Here is a 16,429-nt window from a genome sequence, read left to right on the forward strand (position 1 = left end):
ATGTTTTTTTAGTTCACTGAAGCAAATATTGTTTATAAATTGAAATAAAATTTAATAGATTCATGTTTAAATGTGTTTAATTAAGTTTATTTGTACTCAAAATTAAATGTCCATGAAAGAGACCTTCTCCATGGTGTTTTTTTGTTGCATCTGATTACTTTGAATGTCTTGGTTCTTCAAAGATGATGGTGAACTCATTTCTCTACAGAAAGTCATTAATAATGTAGAACAAAATCTTAGTTTTTACCTATCTGTGTCAAACCAATATTGATCTCACTCTGTAGCAATATTATAAAATACCAAAATAGTGTTTACTCCATTGCAACAAAAATCAGCTTATTTTGAAAAGATGTATTGCTACTAGACTTTGGTGAAAATAATTGAGAAATTTTAACTGTCACAAAAGTGTGTATTTCTTGCAAACCCTCCTTGAGGAAATCCCACCCTATTATAACTATGTACAGCAAGGCCTTTTCATGGCTTCTCTAGAATGGTAACTGAGAAGAAAATACTTAGTTTCATGTCTCGCTTTGAAACTCAAATACTGGTGGTTTTGAGACAAACTTTACTGCTGTGGCATGATTATCCCAGTTAAAATTTGTTGAAGAACATTACTTTCTTCATAAGATTTGTTTATTCATAACCAATTTCTGTACTACCAGTTTTTACAAAAGAAGACATGAATTGTCAGTTTCAGGTATGAAGAAATGCATAGTGAGTTATGCGCATATTACTAAGCGCTACTAAGTTTTACTACCATTTTGTAACTATAGAAAAAATCCTACAGATGGCTGTCCTTTAAAAACTTCTCTTAAAAAAAAAGTAATTCTTGCTCTACTCCTTCAAATGTGGCTGGATAGCAGTTCCAAAATACTTATTTTTTTCAGTAATATATTGTAAAACTCTTAACTTCAGGGTTGAATTACAAAGATTTCCTCCCCCCACCCCCCAAAGCATAACATCTTAAGCCAAATTTATTCATTTTAGCATATTATCTCTATCGTGGTGAAGGAGAGCACCTAGCTTGAAATTGGAAGCTTTTGTGTCTCAATTGCTTATTCCAGCCATCTTCAAGAATCTTCTCTCTGATAAAATACAGTATTAATTAGATGATTGTTTCATCAGGAATTTTCCCTCTGTTTTCTACCTCTGAAAATATTTTTCATAATGATGATCTGGCATCTAGAATCCATATGGGCTTTGTTGAGTAGTTTTGAAGTGCTTGATTCTCATGTAGTTCACTTTTTCTTTTTCTAATTTTGTTTTCCAGAAATCAGGTGATGAGGAAAAAGCTAATACTATTCTTTAAAAGAAGAAATCACGCAAGAAAACAACGGGTAATACTACCATGTTTTTTTAAAAAGAGCACATGATTGGTTTTCTGTCTGGATCCTTGACTTGTGTTCCCAACTGTGTCATGTAAATCCTATTGATCATAAAAATAAGATCTTAAGCTAAAATTCAGTTGATTTATTGGAAAATAAACTGCAGGTTTATAACTGTGGCTTGTTGATTATTTGGCTGAAAACCATTTAAAGTACAATAAGGAAAGAGCCTTTTTTCTTTCCTTTTCTTTAAGTGTATGAATGGAAGAGAAAACTCTCTAAATGTATGTCATGCTTTGCCTCTCTCTCTGAACTTCTTTTCTTGTATAGTAGCTGTAGTATCTGAAAGAAAATGGGGCAGATCTCTAATTTTTGAAGTTTGACATCATTTTTAATCAAAATTGCATATGTTGAATACCAGTATTAATTGACTTAATGCTTTCTTTTGCATGCTGTTGTAGCAAGTGGCATACAAAGTCAAAAGGCTCTTTTTGGTGGTGTCTGAAAGATCATTTTTATTATTAAGAACAGCAGAAGGTTATGCATCAAATGGGAAGATTCCACCATGAAAATGTAATGAAGTATTTTTCTTCTTGCGGTCCTAGTTGTTTTTTATGTAGGAGCAGCTCCCTACATATTGCTGAGACTGAGGACATTGCAATTGTTCCCCCCATTCTGTGAATTAAAAATTTAAAATAAAATAAATAAAAGTAAAAAAATTAAACCAACTGCACTAATTAGAAGCCTGGTACCAGAAGATGTGAGATTTCTGGAAGGCAGTAATAACAGTTACCAAATACCATTGTGATGTGTAAAGCAAAGAAATAGAGTGTAATGTTAAAAATCTACATTTTTATATCCATTTTCTCACCTTCTCTCCACTGAAAATTTGGTATATGTCATATATATAAAGTGGAAGCCACTGGGGCAGGGAAAATATGTCTGTTCATTCCGGGACCTCACCCATGTTATGTGTACCGATCACTTAGTGTATTTTTGGTTAGTTCAAGGTTTACTTTTGGAATTTAACAGGAACAGAAAATCTGTCAACGTTATGATCAACTGATGGAGGCATGGGAGAAAAAAGTTGACAGGATAGAAAATAATCCACGCAGGAAAGCTAAGGAGAGTAAAACAAGAGAGTACTATGAAAAACAATTTCCAGAAATCCGGAAGCAAAGAGAACAGCAAGAACGATTCCAAAGGTATTACCGTGGTTTTGAAATATTCCTACAAAATATCTCTTAGGTCTTAAGTTTTAAAGTTATTTATAATAAGATTAGTTCAGCTTAATGGTTAAGTTTTATGTTCATCACTTTATTCCTTAAAAAAGAGTATTAGTGTATCATACAGTATTAAGTAAAACGTCTTTTCCTTTGTTCACTGTGTTTTGTGGGATTGAGCTCAAGTTTCACTTTGCATCCTAAGGCTCTTCATGACTGTCCTTCTTGTATATCCACTGTCTTATGTCTGGCCCTTGCCTGTCCCTCCCTATCAGCTTTGTCAGCAATGCTAGCCTCATCAGTTTGGTGGCCTCTTGGGCTGCTGTAGTGATGTCCAAATTGTTCTTTTCCTATCACCCTTTTTAGATCTGCCATCAAAACCCATGTTTTCCAAAAGAAATACAGAAAAAGGGCTAATTAGCAAAGGCTAGTTAGGTTCTGGTGCTCGGTGGGACTATAGGAGTTAAGCTGCTCAAATGCACAAAGAGGTTTGTGGAGTTGGTCTTAAGATAATTGGAGCATCAGCTTCACGTGAGCCTGTTCATTTTGAGCCTATACCCCAATTTATACTTAGTATTTTTCTGTCACTGGGTGGCTGTGTTACTCCTATGTTTCATGATCCCTCTATTCATTAGCCTACACGCTCAAAAATAATTTGGCTTCTTTAATTAACAATTTGAGTGATCTTTTGTTGTACTTGCCATGTAATTTTATTCCAGACATTTTTGCTTTTTGAAGTATGCAAGCTATGACAATTAAGTCCCTATTATTTAATTTTAATCTATCAGACATTTGTTAAATGGAAACTGTACAAAGAGTCTTAAAAGGAATGAAGTGCAATTCATTTGAGAGTTCCCTTTATCTATGGTTCTGTAGGTAGTACTTTAAATTAGAATTAGGTCAAGTTTGATTCAGTTGTGTTGAAGTCTGTTTATCTAATGTTTGAAATCATTTTAATACACCTTTGAGAGCTCAAGCCCAATAAAGATGTCATCTCATTTTCTCTTCTAACCGTCTGTGTAAATCACCTTACGTCATAAAACATAGGAAAAGCAGATAGTTTGTGATATATCATGAAGGCTGCAAGATTTAGCTTTGTGGAATTGAGAAGAGAGGAAAAGGAAGTAAACTGTTAGAATGGAAACAGAACTCCTATCTATAAGAAGCTTTTACTTTAAGAATCTATCACATCTTTAATTGCAAACTACTTGGGAAGGCGCCATGTCTACATTTTATTTATGTTCTCTAATGTAATGGCTAACTGTCTATAGCTGTGTTTATAATACTATTGTGTAAATACTAAGGGGCTTTTTTGTCAGATTTTGTGCAAATTTATTAGTTCAGTGAAATCTTTGAGCAAATGAAGATGTTTTGTCTCTCTATCAGTGACTTTTATCTCTGAAATGCTTTTTGACCCACATCCTGTAATATATTATTATGATGTTCTTAAGTGTAAAGATAGCTAGCTGGAAAAATTCTTGCAAATTACGGCTCTCCCCTTCAATTCAAAAGTTGAAAATTTTCCTTTGTCATAATGAATCACAGTGCGTATTAGTAACTTGGCCAAATTGATGAAAGGCAAATGTAGTGTGCTTTTTTCTTTCTTTTTTTTTTTTTTTTTAAAAAAAGCTGTCTTTCACAGTCTATCAGTTGTACTAATTAAGGTGATGATTTCTGTGCCACTGATGAACATTTCTCATGCTCGGCAGAAGCATATTAATGTATCTAAAACACCTACTTGCAATGGAATCAGTGGTAACACTCCTTTTTTGATGTTGACTCTAGCATGCCCTTCTTGCTGAGCTTTGCAAGTTCACCTGTAAAACTGAGTAGTTGCTTGAAATTGCAGTACATGAACAGAGTTTGTACTCTGAGACTACTTAAAGAAAGAACAGCCTTAACTGATTTGGGAGACTGCTAACAGTATTTTAAGGAATTTTGAAGGTTGTCACTGTTGTGTGCAAAATCTGAAAATATAGCTGTTTTCCACTTTATCCTTACTAATTCTGTTTTGCCCTAATTCTAGAGTTGGTCAAAGAGGGGCTGGACTTTCAGCAACTATTGCTAGAAGTGAACATGAGATTTCTGAAATCATTGATGGACTTTCCGAGCAGGAGGTGAGGCTATTGTCTGTACTTTGCTATAGAAGCACAGCAAATGACTCAATATCCTTTTATTGGCAGTGAAAGGTCTCTTTTAGAGGGTTTGTTTTTTTGATAAGAGAAATCTTTTGGGGCTGGTTTGAGAGAATCTGTGAAGTTTGGCTTGAAACAGGTCTTACAAATAGTTTTCTTTTTAAGGGTTATGCTTCTTAACTGTATCTGTCCTAGATTTTTCTCCTGTGTCTGTTCATTGCAGGCTTGCTACAACCTAGTTTTTATACAGCTTTAACAAACATGTGAGAACTCTTCCTTTCTGAAACCCTACACCATTTTAGTTTTTCATCGTTTGCAACACTACTTTCTTTAGCTGACTGTGTAAATGTTCATTGGGATAGTGACAACTTCTAGAAGAGTTAAGAAGTGGACAAAAAGAAGTTTCAAGCTAGTTGTGAATGTATACGGTGGTGGAGCTTTAAAGAGTTGTGTAATTCAAGAACTGTAAATATTAGTAGCAACTTTTTGTATTATTTACTTTTTTCTTTTATTCTTTGCCTGTAGAATAATGAAAAACAAATGCGTCAGCTCTCTGTCATTCCTCCCATGATGTTTGATGCAGAACAAAGACGAGTGAAGTTTATTAATATGAATGGTCTGATGGAGGATCCCATGAAAGTTTATAAAGACAGACAGTTCATGAATGTCTGGACCGACCATGAGAAAGAGATTTTTAAGGAAAAGTAATGGCCTTTCTTATCTTTTATTTTTACGTTGCAAATGACAGTTAAATACCTAACCCCACAGTAAACATCAGTTAAATTGGGAATGCTGAAGCTTTTGTTCAATAGTATTTGATAATGTTCTTAGTTGTATGAATGAAACATTGCAAAAATTTTAGACTTCTCCACTTATTTTTCAACTGAGTAGGCTCACGTGTATTTAGTCCTTAGGTAAGAAATTCTCTTGAAAGTACTTTAGTTCTGTGATAAGATTAAAATGAGAAGAGTAGGTATATGATCTCATTATATCAGCTAATAGCTAATTTTAAGTGCTTAGTTCTAAACTTGCACAATTTGAAAACAGCTTTTTAGACTAATTTCAGTTGTGTAAATCAAAGGCTTGCTGATGGAACAGATTGTTTGGAAGACTGCTTTTCTTATTTGATCATGAATTATGTTGTTAAACTTAAATAATTTCTGATTTACAAAAGGTTTGTCCAACATCCCAAGAACTTTGGTCTAATTGCTTCCTACCTGGAACGAAAGGTAAGACCTTTTTTAATATAAGTAGAGCCTAGGGTGGGATCCCTAACTTTCCAAATGTAAGTCATTTATCCCAGCATAATTTTCTTTTCCTGGAAAAAATTTTAAGTCCAAAAAAAGTTACTGCTTTGACAGGATTTTATAATTCTTGACCAGTAACACAATCAGTGCATGCAAACATCTAACAGAAGTTAGTGAAATGATACTATTGACAACAATAAAAGAAAATGGCACTTCATTTAGTTTTGATCTTATTTTCTTTTTGAAGCAGGTAAGCTTCTTTAACTATCTCACTGCTTAGATAAGGACATAATTGGCTCTGGTGAGCCGCCATGCTAACTGTAAGAAATCTTGCCACCACCTTTCAAGTCAGTGGGATCCTACTGCTGGCTGAATTAGTCTTTAGAACTAATTTTAGTCTTTAGAACTGGTTTTGCAGAACTGATGTAGGAAGTAATGGAGAATTAGGATTTGTTAGGACTTACAACAGAATCTGCAATACGTATGACTATTATGATAAATAGAAGCTTTCAGACTTGCAAATTGTCTAGTATAGATTAAATCATGCAGATTGAAGTAGCTGAGGGATATTATAAATACATGAGACTTGCGTTTAACACTATAATTTTATGCATAGTTATATTGTTATATTTGTGTGTGAATTCATTTCCCTGCTGAGCAAACAATTCTAATAGATTTTTATTTTAGTCTAGGGGCTGAATAGTTTTAAGCGTTGAGAGAAATTAAAAACTAAACCCGTATTTTTTTATAGGAGTAAAACCTAATTTTTTTTTTTTTTGCTTTTTTACTTTAGAATGTTCCTGACTGTGTATTATATTATTATTTGACCAAGAAAAATGAAAATTATAAAGCCCTTGTGCGAAGGAATTATGGTAAACGCAGAGGAAGAAACCAGGTATCTCAAATTTATTCATCACTTGGATATTGTTATTTTATTGGTTCACATTTACAACTCTCTTACTATCCGTTATAGCAAGTATATTGTATGGATGGGGGAGGGGGAAAGAAAAGATAATTATTTTTCCTTTACTGCATTTTTGTCCTTTTTAAATTTAAGTAATCCTGACCTCAAGGGTGTTCTTGGTTAGTTTGTGTTTAATTCTGTGGAGGATCATCTTCCTTTGCACATTTGTGACTGTTTTTTTTAATATGGACAATTCATTTTATTTTAGAACCCTGCCATAGACACTGAAGTTGAATCCATTATTAAATCCTCTGTTGGAGCCAACAGAAATTAGGTTTACCATGTGACTTGCAGTGGAAATTATATAATCACTTCATAATGTCAATGTTTGTCAAAAAGCAGAAATTAATAGTGATCTTTATTTAGTGGTCAGGCTCAAAGTCAAACTGGAACTTCATAGCAAGAGGAAAGAGATTAATTTAATGCGTGCAAATAAAAAATTCTGCTGATTCAGGAAGTATTCTTTTGGAAGTTTTTGGAGGGGAAAAGAACAGCATATTATGTAGAAAGAGCATATAAATACATTTGCTAGGCTACTAGGGTTAATGTGAATATTAGAAAAAAAAAAAATAATTAAGAAACTTTGGACTTTTTTTTTTCTTAACCAAAGCAGGACGAGTGCTGTGTATTCACTGAACATGTTCCCTGTTCTTCCCATTCTGATTTCCCCTTGCATCTATCAGGTATTTAGGAAATACTGAAAATAGAATGAAAGCTATGTCAGTGACAAGGTTAGGGAAGAAGGTCATATATGAAATAAAGTACATGAACAGAGTGCTAGATGTAACAACGAAGCCTGCAGATATTTTGAGTTTTTATCCTTAAAATGAATTTAACAGCTGGAAACTGGTATAGATGTGATGTGCTGAAGAAATACCTAGTGCTTTGTTGGAACTGAAGCTTGGTGGGGGCAGGAGGGGAGGGTCCTCTCAAATTCAGGTTTTTAGAAATCCACGACCTTAAAATCTGAGGAGTTGTGGGTTATTGGATTTAGTCATATCTCAGCAGCGATACTAAAGAGAAAATTGTTGAGACTTTGAGGTATTGTGACTGCACAAATCTGTACTGAACTGCAAAACGGCGAATTAAGTAAATATTACACTTCAGGGTACGTGAATCCTCCTTTCAAATAATGTAAGTTTTCTGAGAGTCCCAGTAAATGTAAATTTTTTTTTTTTTTTTTTTTTATAAAAGAAAATTGCTGCGAACAGCTTCAGCTGATAAATTGATCCTGTTCACTGGAAACAGTCATCATGTTGTGCTTCTATGGTGCTGTTGTACTTTAAACCTTTTAAATTACGGTCTGGTGTTCTAAGAGAAGAGATCATATCACAGAAGACTTACTTGTCTATACCCCACAAATTATGGATTGCTTGGGATAATGTCATTTTCATTATGCGCAGGATTTACTTAGAGTGTCTGCTCTGACTAGTTGTGAACTGCTGTGATGGGAGAAAATACTGGAATTAGCTGTATTTTGCCAGAACTTCTGTTAGACTTTCTAAGCCTAATAATGCTTTTTAATAGGAAAAGTGTATTGTTGTGAGAGTAGTGATGGTGAAAGATTCCGATTAGAGTATGGACGTATGGCAAATACAAAGAAGATGGAAATAAACAAGATTGTTCAAAATGTAGACAATTGCTGTGGACACTAAACACAGATAAAGCTGCTGTTTTAAGTGGCTCAGTTTCATATTCCATTATAAAACGAGATTGGTGTGATCATAGTAAATGTACACGTGTTGAGCAATATCTTTGCTGTATGCTGTTCTTCTGCAGCTGTTCTAAGAAGTGAGGAGACAGAACTGGCTCAAGCTGTAATGCAATGTAACTAAGTTTTGAGATATTCAGAAGATCATAACTGTATATTTAAATGTCTGTCAACATTGTTAAACTTTAGAATATTGGAACTGGTAGAATTCAAAATTTGGATGGATTTCTCAATCCATAAATTGTTTGCTTTCCTTGGATAATGCATATAAACTAGAAAGATTTTAATTGCAATCCTGTACACAAGGGCATAGATTTGTGAACTTGGCTCACTATAAAAGGAAACCCAAGGTGCTCTGCCTGACTTTATAACTGCTCCTGTGAATGCTGATTTATGTGTGAATAACTAAATACCTGAGTTGGAACACTGAAGCTGCTGTCGTTGTTCGTTCAGCTCAAATTATTTGCTCTTTGAATTTTAGCAGAGTTGTAGGTCTTACTTGGTAGTAGTTGGTCTACATTAAGTACTACAGCAGATCACTAAACTTTGGGCAACTGCTAGACAGGCTTAATGTGTGCTCTGTTAAGGATGCAGATAAGTGTCAGACTTTACAGATCTGAAGAATGTTGAGGTATACTTGCAAACTCAAGGAAATACTCTAAACATTCTAAATGGGAAATTTTACCATTTCTGGAAGTTTAAATTCAAAAGTATTGTAGTTAGCATGTTTAGTAATGCTGTAGGAAGGTATTACATGGTACCAAAAACTGTATTTATGTATCTTAATTTTATTAATGATTAATCAGCAACATTTGTAACAGCTACTAAAAAAGAACTTGAGAGTGTTGAACTGCCTTGCTTGCCAGAACTTTTATCTTACGGTTGCAGAATGCAGTTCATCCCCCTTCTCCCTCCTGCGTCCCGGCTTTGTTTGAAGCTGATATTTTTCATATCACTGAGTAGCAACCTGAAACTTCCTTGCTGACTGGCAAACACAAGTCGTGTAAGATTTATGATGTGCTCCAAGATGTGCTCATGCCAATAACAGGTGCTTCAGCTTAAACTCTTAATAGTTCATACAGTTTTGTAAATTAGAAGGCAAGCAAGTGGAATATTTCAGTGGAGAAGATATCAATCATGGTAATGATGTTGAAATCCTTCAGAGAATGTAGTGAGTACAACTTGACTCAAGTTTCAGTGTGGGGACTTTTACTTTAGAGAAGCTGCACGCTAGATTAAGACGTGTCAAGTTAAGAGATGTAAGTCTTATTAAATTCTGATACCTTTTTGTCCGCAGATAGGTCTAGAAAGGACTTTTTATAAAATGCTGCCTAAACCATTCCAGAACGCTCACAGAGGCAACTAAACGAGTGCGTCTTAAACCAAATGTGATTTTTCAAATGAAGAGCAAGTTTTTAACATGGTATCGGAAGAAAGCATGGCTATATGATGCTTTTGCATAGATTATAGAGAATTCCTTGAATAACTCGCTGAAACAAGATTCTTTCTGAGTAGTTTTTCATTGAAATTTGGTAGCAAAGCGGTAGTCGGTAAGGGGTGCGTTTCTGTGGTCTGGCTGCCCGGTCAGCACAAACGCATGTCTGTGGATCAAGCCGTGTGCCTTTGCAGCAGGTGGTACAGTCCAGTGATCTGACTAGACAGAAATTTGCTGTATGTCTGTGACGGCCAATCAAGCCGAGCTCGGTGGGGATTACCTCTGGTGACTCCGGTGAGATTAGAAGGTTGTATGTGAGATGGGCAACTCTGCTGTAGGCAGCTTAAGTGGCAGAATGACACAATTTCCTGGAATAAACACGTTGCTGGGTCAGGCAGCCTCTGCTGAAGAGCTATGTGATGTCGGTGCTGGTGTGGGTTTTGTCCTTTTGAATCGTACCCTGAGTTAAAGCCCGTCCCCTTGCCTGGATAGTAAAAGTTTTAATCAACAGATGAATGTGCAGGTACGTCGCTGACCGAGGCTTCAACTGTTTTAAGGTTTGTGTTTAACCTGCACTTGACCTATTGGTTATGCATGTTAAATAAATTCACTGTGAAATAGAGAACCCTGTTATTTACAAAGTGTTACGTTAAGTTAGCCAGGCAAAAAGAACAGAGGATTTTCAGCAACTGTTTTGTAAATAGATTATATGTAAAATACAGATTTTTTTTATTATTATTATTTTTTTCTTTTCTTCTGAAGATGCAGCTTTTAACTCCTTGCTTTTGAGGCCAATCTATCTAGCACGATGGAAGTAATTTATCTTAGCATGTCTCTTGACATCTTGGTTGAAGGAAATTTTTGCATAACCAAGTAATGCCAGCATCTTAAATGCTAATAATTTGCAGCAAGATGATAGGGGTTAGTGTTTGGGTTTTCTGCTCCAGTTCACTTTATTAACATGTCAAAAACAAGTCCTTTTTGTGACTATTTCCAGCCTCAGTTTTGTTAGTGAAACAGTGACACCTGCTGCTACACTTACAGGAAGGTTGGTTCCTCTGTGAAAAAGAAAAGCCTATTTTGAGGAATTTTTTGGTGGACTGTAAAATCTGAGATAATGAAATCCTAGAACAGCAACCTTGTAGTTCTCTGCCCTTGTCTTTCCCTGAATTGCCAAGTGTACTTTGGGTATTTGTTTGAAATGTAGCTTTATGTATGACATGTATTTTGCTCTTTGAAGTTGACTTGCAGAGTCTAATGCCCAGTAAGGGACAAGTCAGTTCTGCACACAGCGAATTTGAGAGGAGAGCATCTGGGTGTTGCAGTTCTTCTGAAGGGGCGACTCCATTGACGATTAATGGAGGTGGTTTGTTTAACCCATTCAAGCCTCCTCAGTGTAAACTCCTGTGAATGGTTCCCTCTGTGTGGCCATATCTGACTCCCTACCCTCTCTTACGTTCTGTAGTTTCTTATGAAAACCTATTTAAGGCGGAATTTAAACTGTAATCATGCATTTTAAATGAATTTATGTATTGTCTGAGAGGAAGAAGAGCTCTTTCCTCCTCCTCCTTCTCCCCTCGCCTTTAACTGGAGTCCTGCTTACCATAACCTCGACAGCAGCCTCAGGCTTTCTTTTCTCATTCTTGTTGTATGGTGCCTGGTACAGAAAGCTTGGATTTTTCTGTGGCACTCAGAAGATCACCTTGTTACAGATACTGTTCAGTGTGAATGGGCAATATGGATTAAGCTCTAGATGCTTGATGTGGGTTACTGACTTTTGAGGTCCATCAGGAGAATTCATTCATTTGCTGTTTGCTTCATGTAAGGGTTCTGGGAATTTGGGGCGTGGGTTACATGGTTTATTTAGTGGTAGCCAACTACTGCTTGGTATTTTAGCCTGGAGAGAAAGGAATTTGCAGGTGAGCTACGGAAATAGAAATGCAGCAGTGTTGGAAAGTGAGATGTTGTGTCCCTGTGTCCAGATACATGATTGTGGATGGCAAAATGCAGTATTTAGGCTCCTAAATATATTTAGGGAGGATAACAACACTAAAACTTAGGGAAGTCTTTTCTGTAGCCACATTTGATAGATCTTTCCTAATATTTTTCTTTTTTCTCCTGTATGAGCAGTGTCATTTTTCTAATGCTTTCTTAAAACGTCACAGAATATTTGACTTGTGTAATGTTAGGCCACCTCTAACAGCAAAGTCAGACAGGGAATGCCAAGGCTACGTTTTTTTGTGTGTGTGTGATAAGGAATAGCAAAAACAATGCCACAAATTTTTCTTACATCTTTTAGAATTTTTTTTTTTTAAGGTTTTTTTTTTGTGGGGGTGGGGGGAGGGGGGAAGCAGCTCTAAGGGACCATGCTGGTAATTCTATGTGATCACATTAAGTAACAGAAATTTCTTCCATTAATTCCTGTTTGAAGCAGATCGTATCTTCTGGAAAGTTTAAATCAAATTTATGTGCTTTCTAAAATGCGATACCCTTGCGCATGGTACTCATCTGGATTGCTTTGAAAGATAAGGAGCGAGAGTCCCTTAACAGCGAATGTGTAAATAGTATTTTGTGCTGTTTTCCTTAGGATAATAGTGGGTAATGGTAATTACTTTGTCGTTAGTCAGTGCTTAATGTGCTTGTAAAACTATCATCTCGATAAAGACTATAGTTTAAAAAAAAAAAAAAATCTAGGCTATACTTTTCCTTCTGTAAATTTACCAGAAATGTAAGTCTAAAATTCCTCACCCAATTTTTTGAACAATTACATTTCTTAATTAAATGACAGTTTTGAGAAGGTGGCTTAGAGTTGGTCAGAATTTTCTTGCTACAAGATCTTCTGCTTCCAAGTTGTAAGCTATCATGTTTCACTATTTTAAAATGGACAACGTTAAAAATAAAATTTGAGAGGCGCAACACCATTACTACGCAAGATGTTGGTCAGAACCTCTCTAAGAACTTTAAAAACATAACTGTTCATGTTTAGTGAGGCATACAATAGCACATGTATTTGTTAACACGTGTACGTGGACGTTATCACCACTGTGCTCACGCTGCAAAAGAAGCCTGTACTTCAGTGGAATTTGTAAGACAAAATACCACATCTGAACGGGGCAGCTGACCAGAAGAAACATAAGAGAAAATAAATTGAGAGGTACTGAGATTCTATAGCCAGTATATAGAAATTGCACGTTCTGTGGGAAAGGGGACTTCTGAAGTCTGGGAGATAATGCCTGGAACATCATGTTCATTATGATTTCAGGGTGCAGATAGGTGTAACAGTTTTTGGCAGAGGCGTTTTACCGTTATGTTGATCAGCGTGTAGTGACTGTAACTTAATATATTATTATCAAGTGGGAGGTAAGGCAGCATCAGTGTTTGTGCTGCTCTGAGTACAAGTTGCTGCACCTTTGTGTGACCAAGTTGTTATAATATGTAAATCCCATTTCATTTCAGCAACAAATTGCCCGTCCTTCTCAAGAAGAAAAGGTAGAAGAAAAGGTAGAAGAAGAAAAAGCAGAAAAAGCAGAGAAAAAAGAGGAGGAAAAGAAAGATGAGGAGGAAAAGGATGAGAAGGAGGAATCTAAGTAAGTATATGTACTGAAAATGCATTAATTCACCCTAGATTGCAGCTTTTTGCAAAGATCAGAACAGGATTCACGTTAGCCTGACAGTGAAATCTGGACTGAACACTGTTCCTATTTAGGTTAGGTTTTGTGCATTAAACAATTTTTTTGGACATATGAATTACTCTGTCTTGCTGAACTAATCAGACTGGTGGAAAAAGCCATGGGATTATTTCTTTTTGCACATGTAATAATTTTCATATCTTGTTGGTTTGGGCTTTTTTTTCCATGTGTTCTATCGCAGTGTTCGTATTTTCTTTGAAGTTGATAATATCGTGTATTTATGTTATTCTCTAGCAACTCTAAGTTGTGGGCAGTAAGTGAATTCTGTTTCACTGAAGGCGTCTTTTGGGTTTGTGGAGTTTTTGTGGTGTGGGGTTTGGTTTTTTGGTTTGGTGGGTTTTTTTACATTGATGTTTGGGAGTATCTGCCCATAATGGCTATCTGAATGTGACTGACTTCTATTTTAACTACTCCCAGAGAGAATACCAAAGAAAAGGACAAAACTGAAGTTGCACCAGAGGAAACAGAGGAAAGGGAGCAGGCCACTCCTAGGGGCCGAAAAACTGCCAATAGTCAAGGTCGTCGTAAGGGCAGAATCACCAGATCAATGACAAATGAAGCTGCACAAGCAAATGCTGCTGCAGCTGCAGCCACTGAAGAACCACCACCGCCTCTTCCACCCCCACCAGAACCTTGTGAGTAGCATTTATAGGACACTCGGGACCCATCTGGTCGTCAGGCTCTTCACTGACATAAGGCTGTTTTCTGTGCATGCAGTGCGTTTTGTATTTTTTTTTTTTCTATTTACTATGACATCTTTATTCTTAGGCCTGCTTATAATTTTGTGACTGTGTGGTACTGTTAAATTTCATGAGTGTAACTTCATGAATAGTGTATGTGTAATCAGATGACTCTGTTAGAACCTTGTGGGGGAAAAAAGGCAGTTCAGCCTTTCTGTAATAACTACATTTTCTCTCTTTGCAGGGTTAATGATGGATCTGTCAAGATTCAAATGCCTTTGACACAGATTGACTTACAGGCTGTAGCTCACAGAGGATATTGTTAAATAAGTAGGCCTGATATTTGAGTACTTTAGGGAGTTTCATAATCTGAAATAGATCCTAGCAAGTTGTTTTTGTTGTTGTTCCAGCATTAGATGGCAAGAGACTTCTTTGAAATAAAATGTTACTTTCTTGGCACGTGGTTAAAAAAAGACTATGCTGTCTCTGACGGCGTTTCTGAAAAGGCTGTTGTGGTGCAGAAATACTAGAATATCTTGTGGCTAGTAAATAATTATCCAGGATGGTGGGGCAGGGTTGTTTTTTTGTTTTGTTTTGTTTTTTTTCTTGCAGTGCTCTGCTGTGGCAAGGTTTGTTGCTCCTAGCTTTTCAACTGGGTAGTTACAGGCAGCTGCTATTCTAGAATTTGTAACAATTCTTTTGTTGCTCAGATATTCTACATATTCTAAAGAACAGAGTAAGTGGGCAAATTAGTTCTCATTTAACTGTAAACATCAGAGACTGTGATAGATATTCTTGCTCAGTTGATATGGTGGGTTTTTGTCAGCAGCTAGACTAAGGCAATAATGGTTTTTGCTTTTGGTTTTTTGTTTTGTTTTTTTTTTCTTTTTTTTTAAACCATTTTTTCCAGGTTTTCTGGAAAATCCAAAATAGCTTTTCAGTGGATCAGATACTTTATAGTGTCCTACTTTTATTGTTTGTTAATAGAAGTTGTTGAAGGGTCCATGCTACATACTGTGCATAATAGCAGATGTTATGAAAAGGAAATGGAGGCTGTTGCAGCTTAATGCCATTCAGGAATTTAAACAGAATGATATCAAATCCAGAGAAGTGAATGAAAATTATTTTGTGTTGAATCATGCTTAGTTTTCTGCTTGTTTTTACTTACTGATTTTTTTTGTTTTCTTTTATTTTTTCTCTGTTTATCTGGTAGGAGACTCAGTTAATACAAGAAAGTAGATTTCTTGATACTCACTAACCAATAAATAACGATTTCAGTCCTTTCCACAGCAGTCAGTGAAATAAGATGGAACTAGCTTATAGCATGTTGGATTGCTGCTTTTAGTAGTTGATGGTAATTATTGGCAGTTTAAATAAAGTTTTAGTGATAAATACATCTAAGTTACTTACAAGTCTTCCTTGACAGATAATTAATTATAGTTTTATAGGCAGAATAGTTTTGAACAGTTTGCTCTGCTGAGATTGTGGTGGTTCCTACTATATCTCTAACTTGGTTTAATGGAGATTAACTACTTCTCACTGACAAGAGCAGCCTTCCCAAGTGACTTGAACAAGCCTTAATGTGAATGGATTAGTTGACCGTGGGATGCATGATTGGTGCCATAGTAGTGAATCCTGGTCTTTTCTCTGATCAGTGTCTTTGTTTCTCTTTCAGCTTCTGCAGAGCCTGTGGAGACATCCCGCTGGACAGAAGAAGAAATGGAAGTTGCTAAGAAAGGTGAACCTTGTAAAGCTTTTGACTTATTTCTGAACACTTGTATTTACAAAATTACAATAATTTACTGAATACGAGAGCTGTGATTTTTTGCAACACTACATTGAATGAATAATTTGAAATTTGCTGGGTTTTTTTCTTAAAAAAAAAAAGCAAACATCTTTAACAGACAGTATCAGTTTTTTGAGACTCATGTTGACTTTTTTCATATGGCCTACTTAGAACTGCTGATGTTGTACTTGGTCCACAGAATTCTGTGAAACAGGTGCGAAGGTGTGTATGTCA

At 35.8% G+C, this 16,429-nt stretch overlaps 1 protein-coding gene across 5 annotated transcripts in view; it reads left to right on the forward strand.

The window, feature by feature from the left end:
• NCOR1 (nuclear receptor corepressor 1) overlaps nt 1-16,429 on the forward strand; it is a 75,265-nt gene that overhangs the window by 26,540 nt on the left and 32,296 nt on the right. For 3 of the 5 annotated variants that reach the window (XM_069791082.1, XM_069791084.1, XM_069791083.1), the window contains exons 9-17: nt 1,271-1,337; nt 2,358-2,530; nt 4,575-4,665; nt 5,209-5,387; nt 5,858-5,912; nt 6,724-6,825; nt 13,497-13,627; nt 14,147-14,364; nt 16,085-16,147. In XM_069791082.1, coding sequence (XP_069647183.1) covers nt 1,271-1,337; nt 2,358-2,530; nt 4,575-4,665; nt 5,209-5,387; nt 5,858-5,912; nt 6,724-6,825; nt 13,497-13,627; nt 14,147-14,364; nt 16,085-16,147 — 1,079 coding nt within the window. Of the gene's footprint in view, nt 1-1,270; nt 1,338-2,357; nt 2,531-4,574; nt 4,666-5,208; nt 5,388-5,857; nt 5,913-6,723; nt 6,826-10,432; nt 10,598-13,496; nt 13,628-14,146; nt 14,365-16,084; nt 16,148-16,429 lie in introns of those variants that run through there. The other 2 variants (XM_069791086.1, XM_069791085.1) reach the window with 2 other exon arrangements.

The sequence above is a fragment of the Haliaeetus albicilla genome, chromosome 9, assembly GCF_947461875.1.
Source record: "Haliaeetus albicilla chromosome 9, bHalAlb1.1, whole genome shotgun sequence".
NCBI lineage: Eukaryota > Metazoa > Chordata > Aves > Accipitriformes > Accipitridae > Haliaeetus > Haliaeetus albicilla.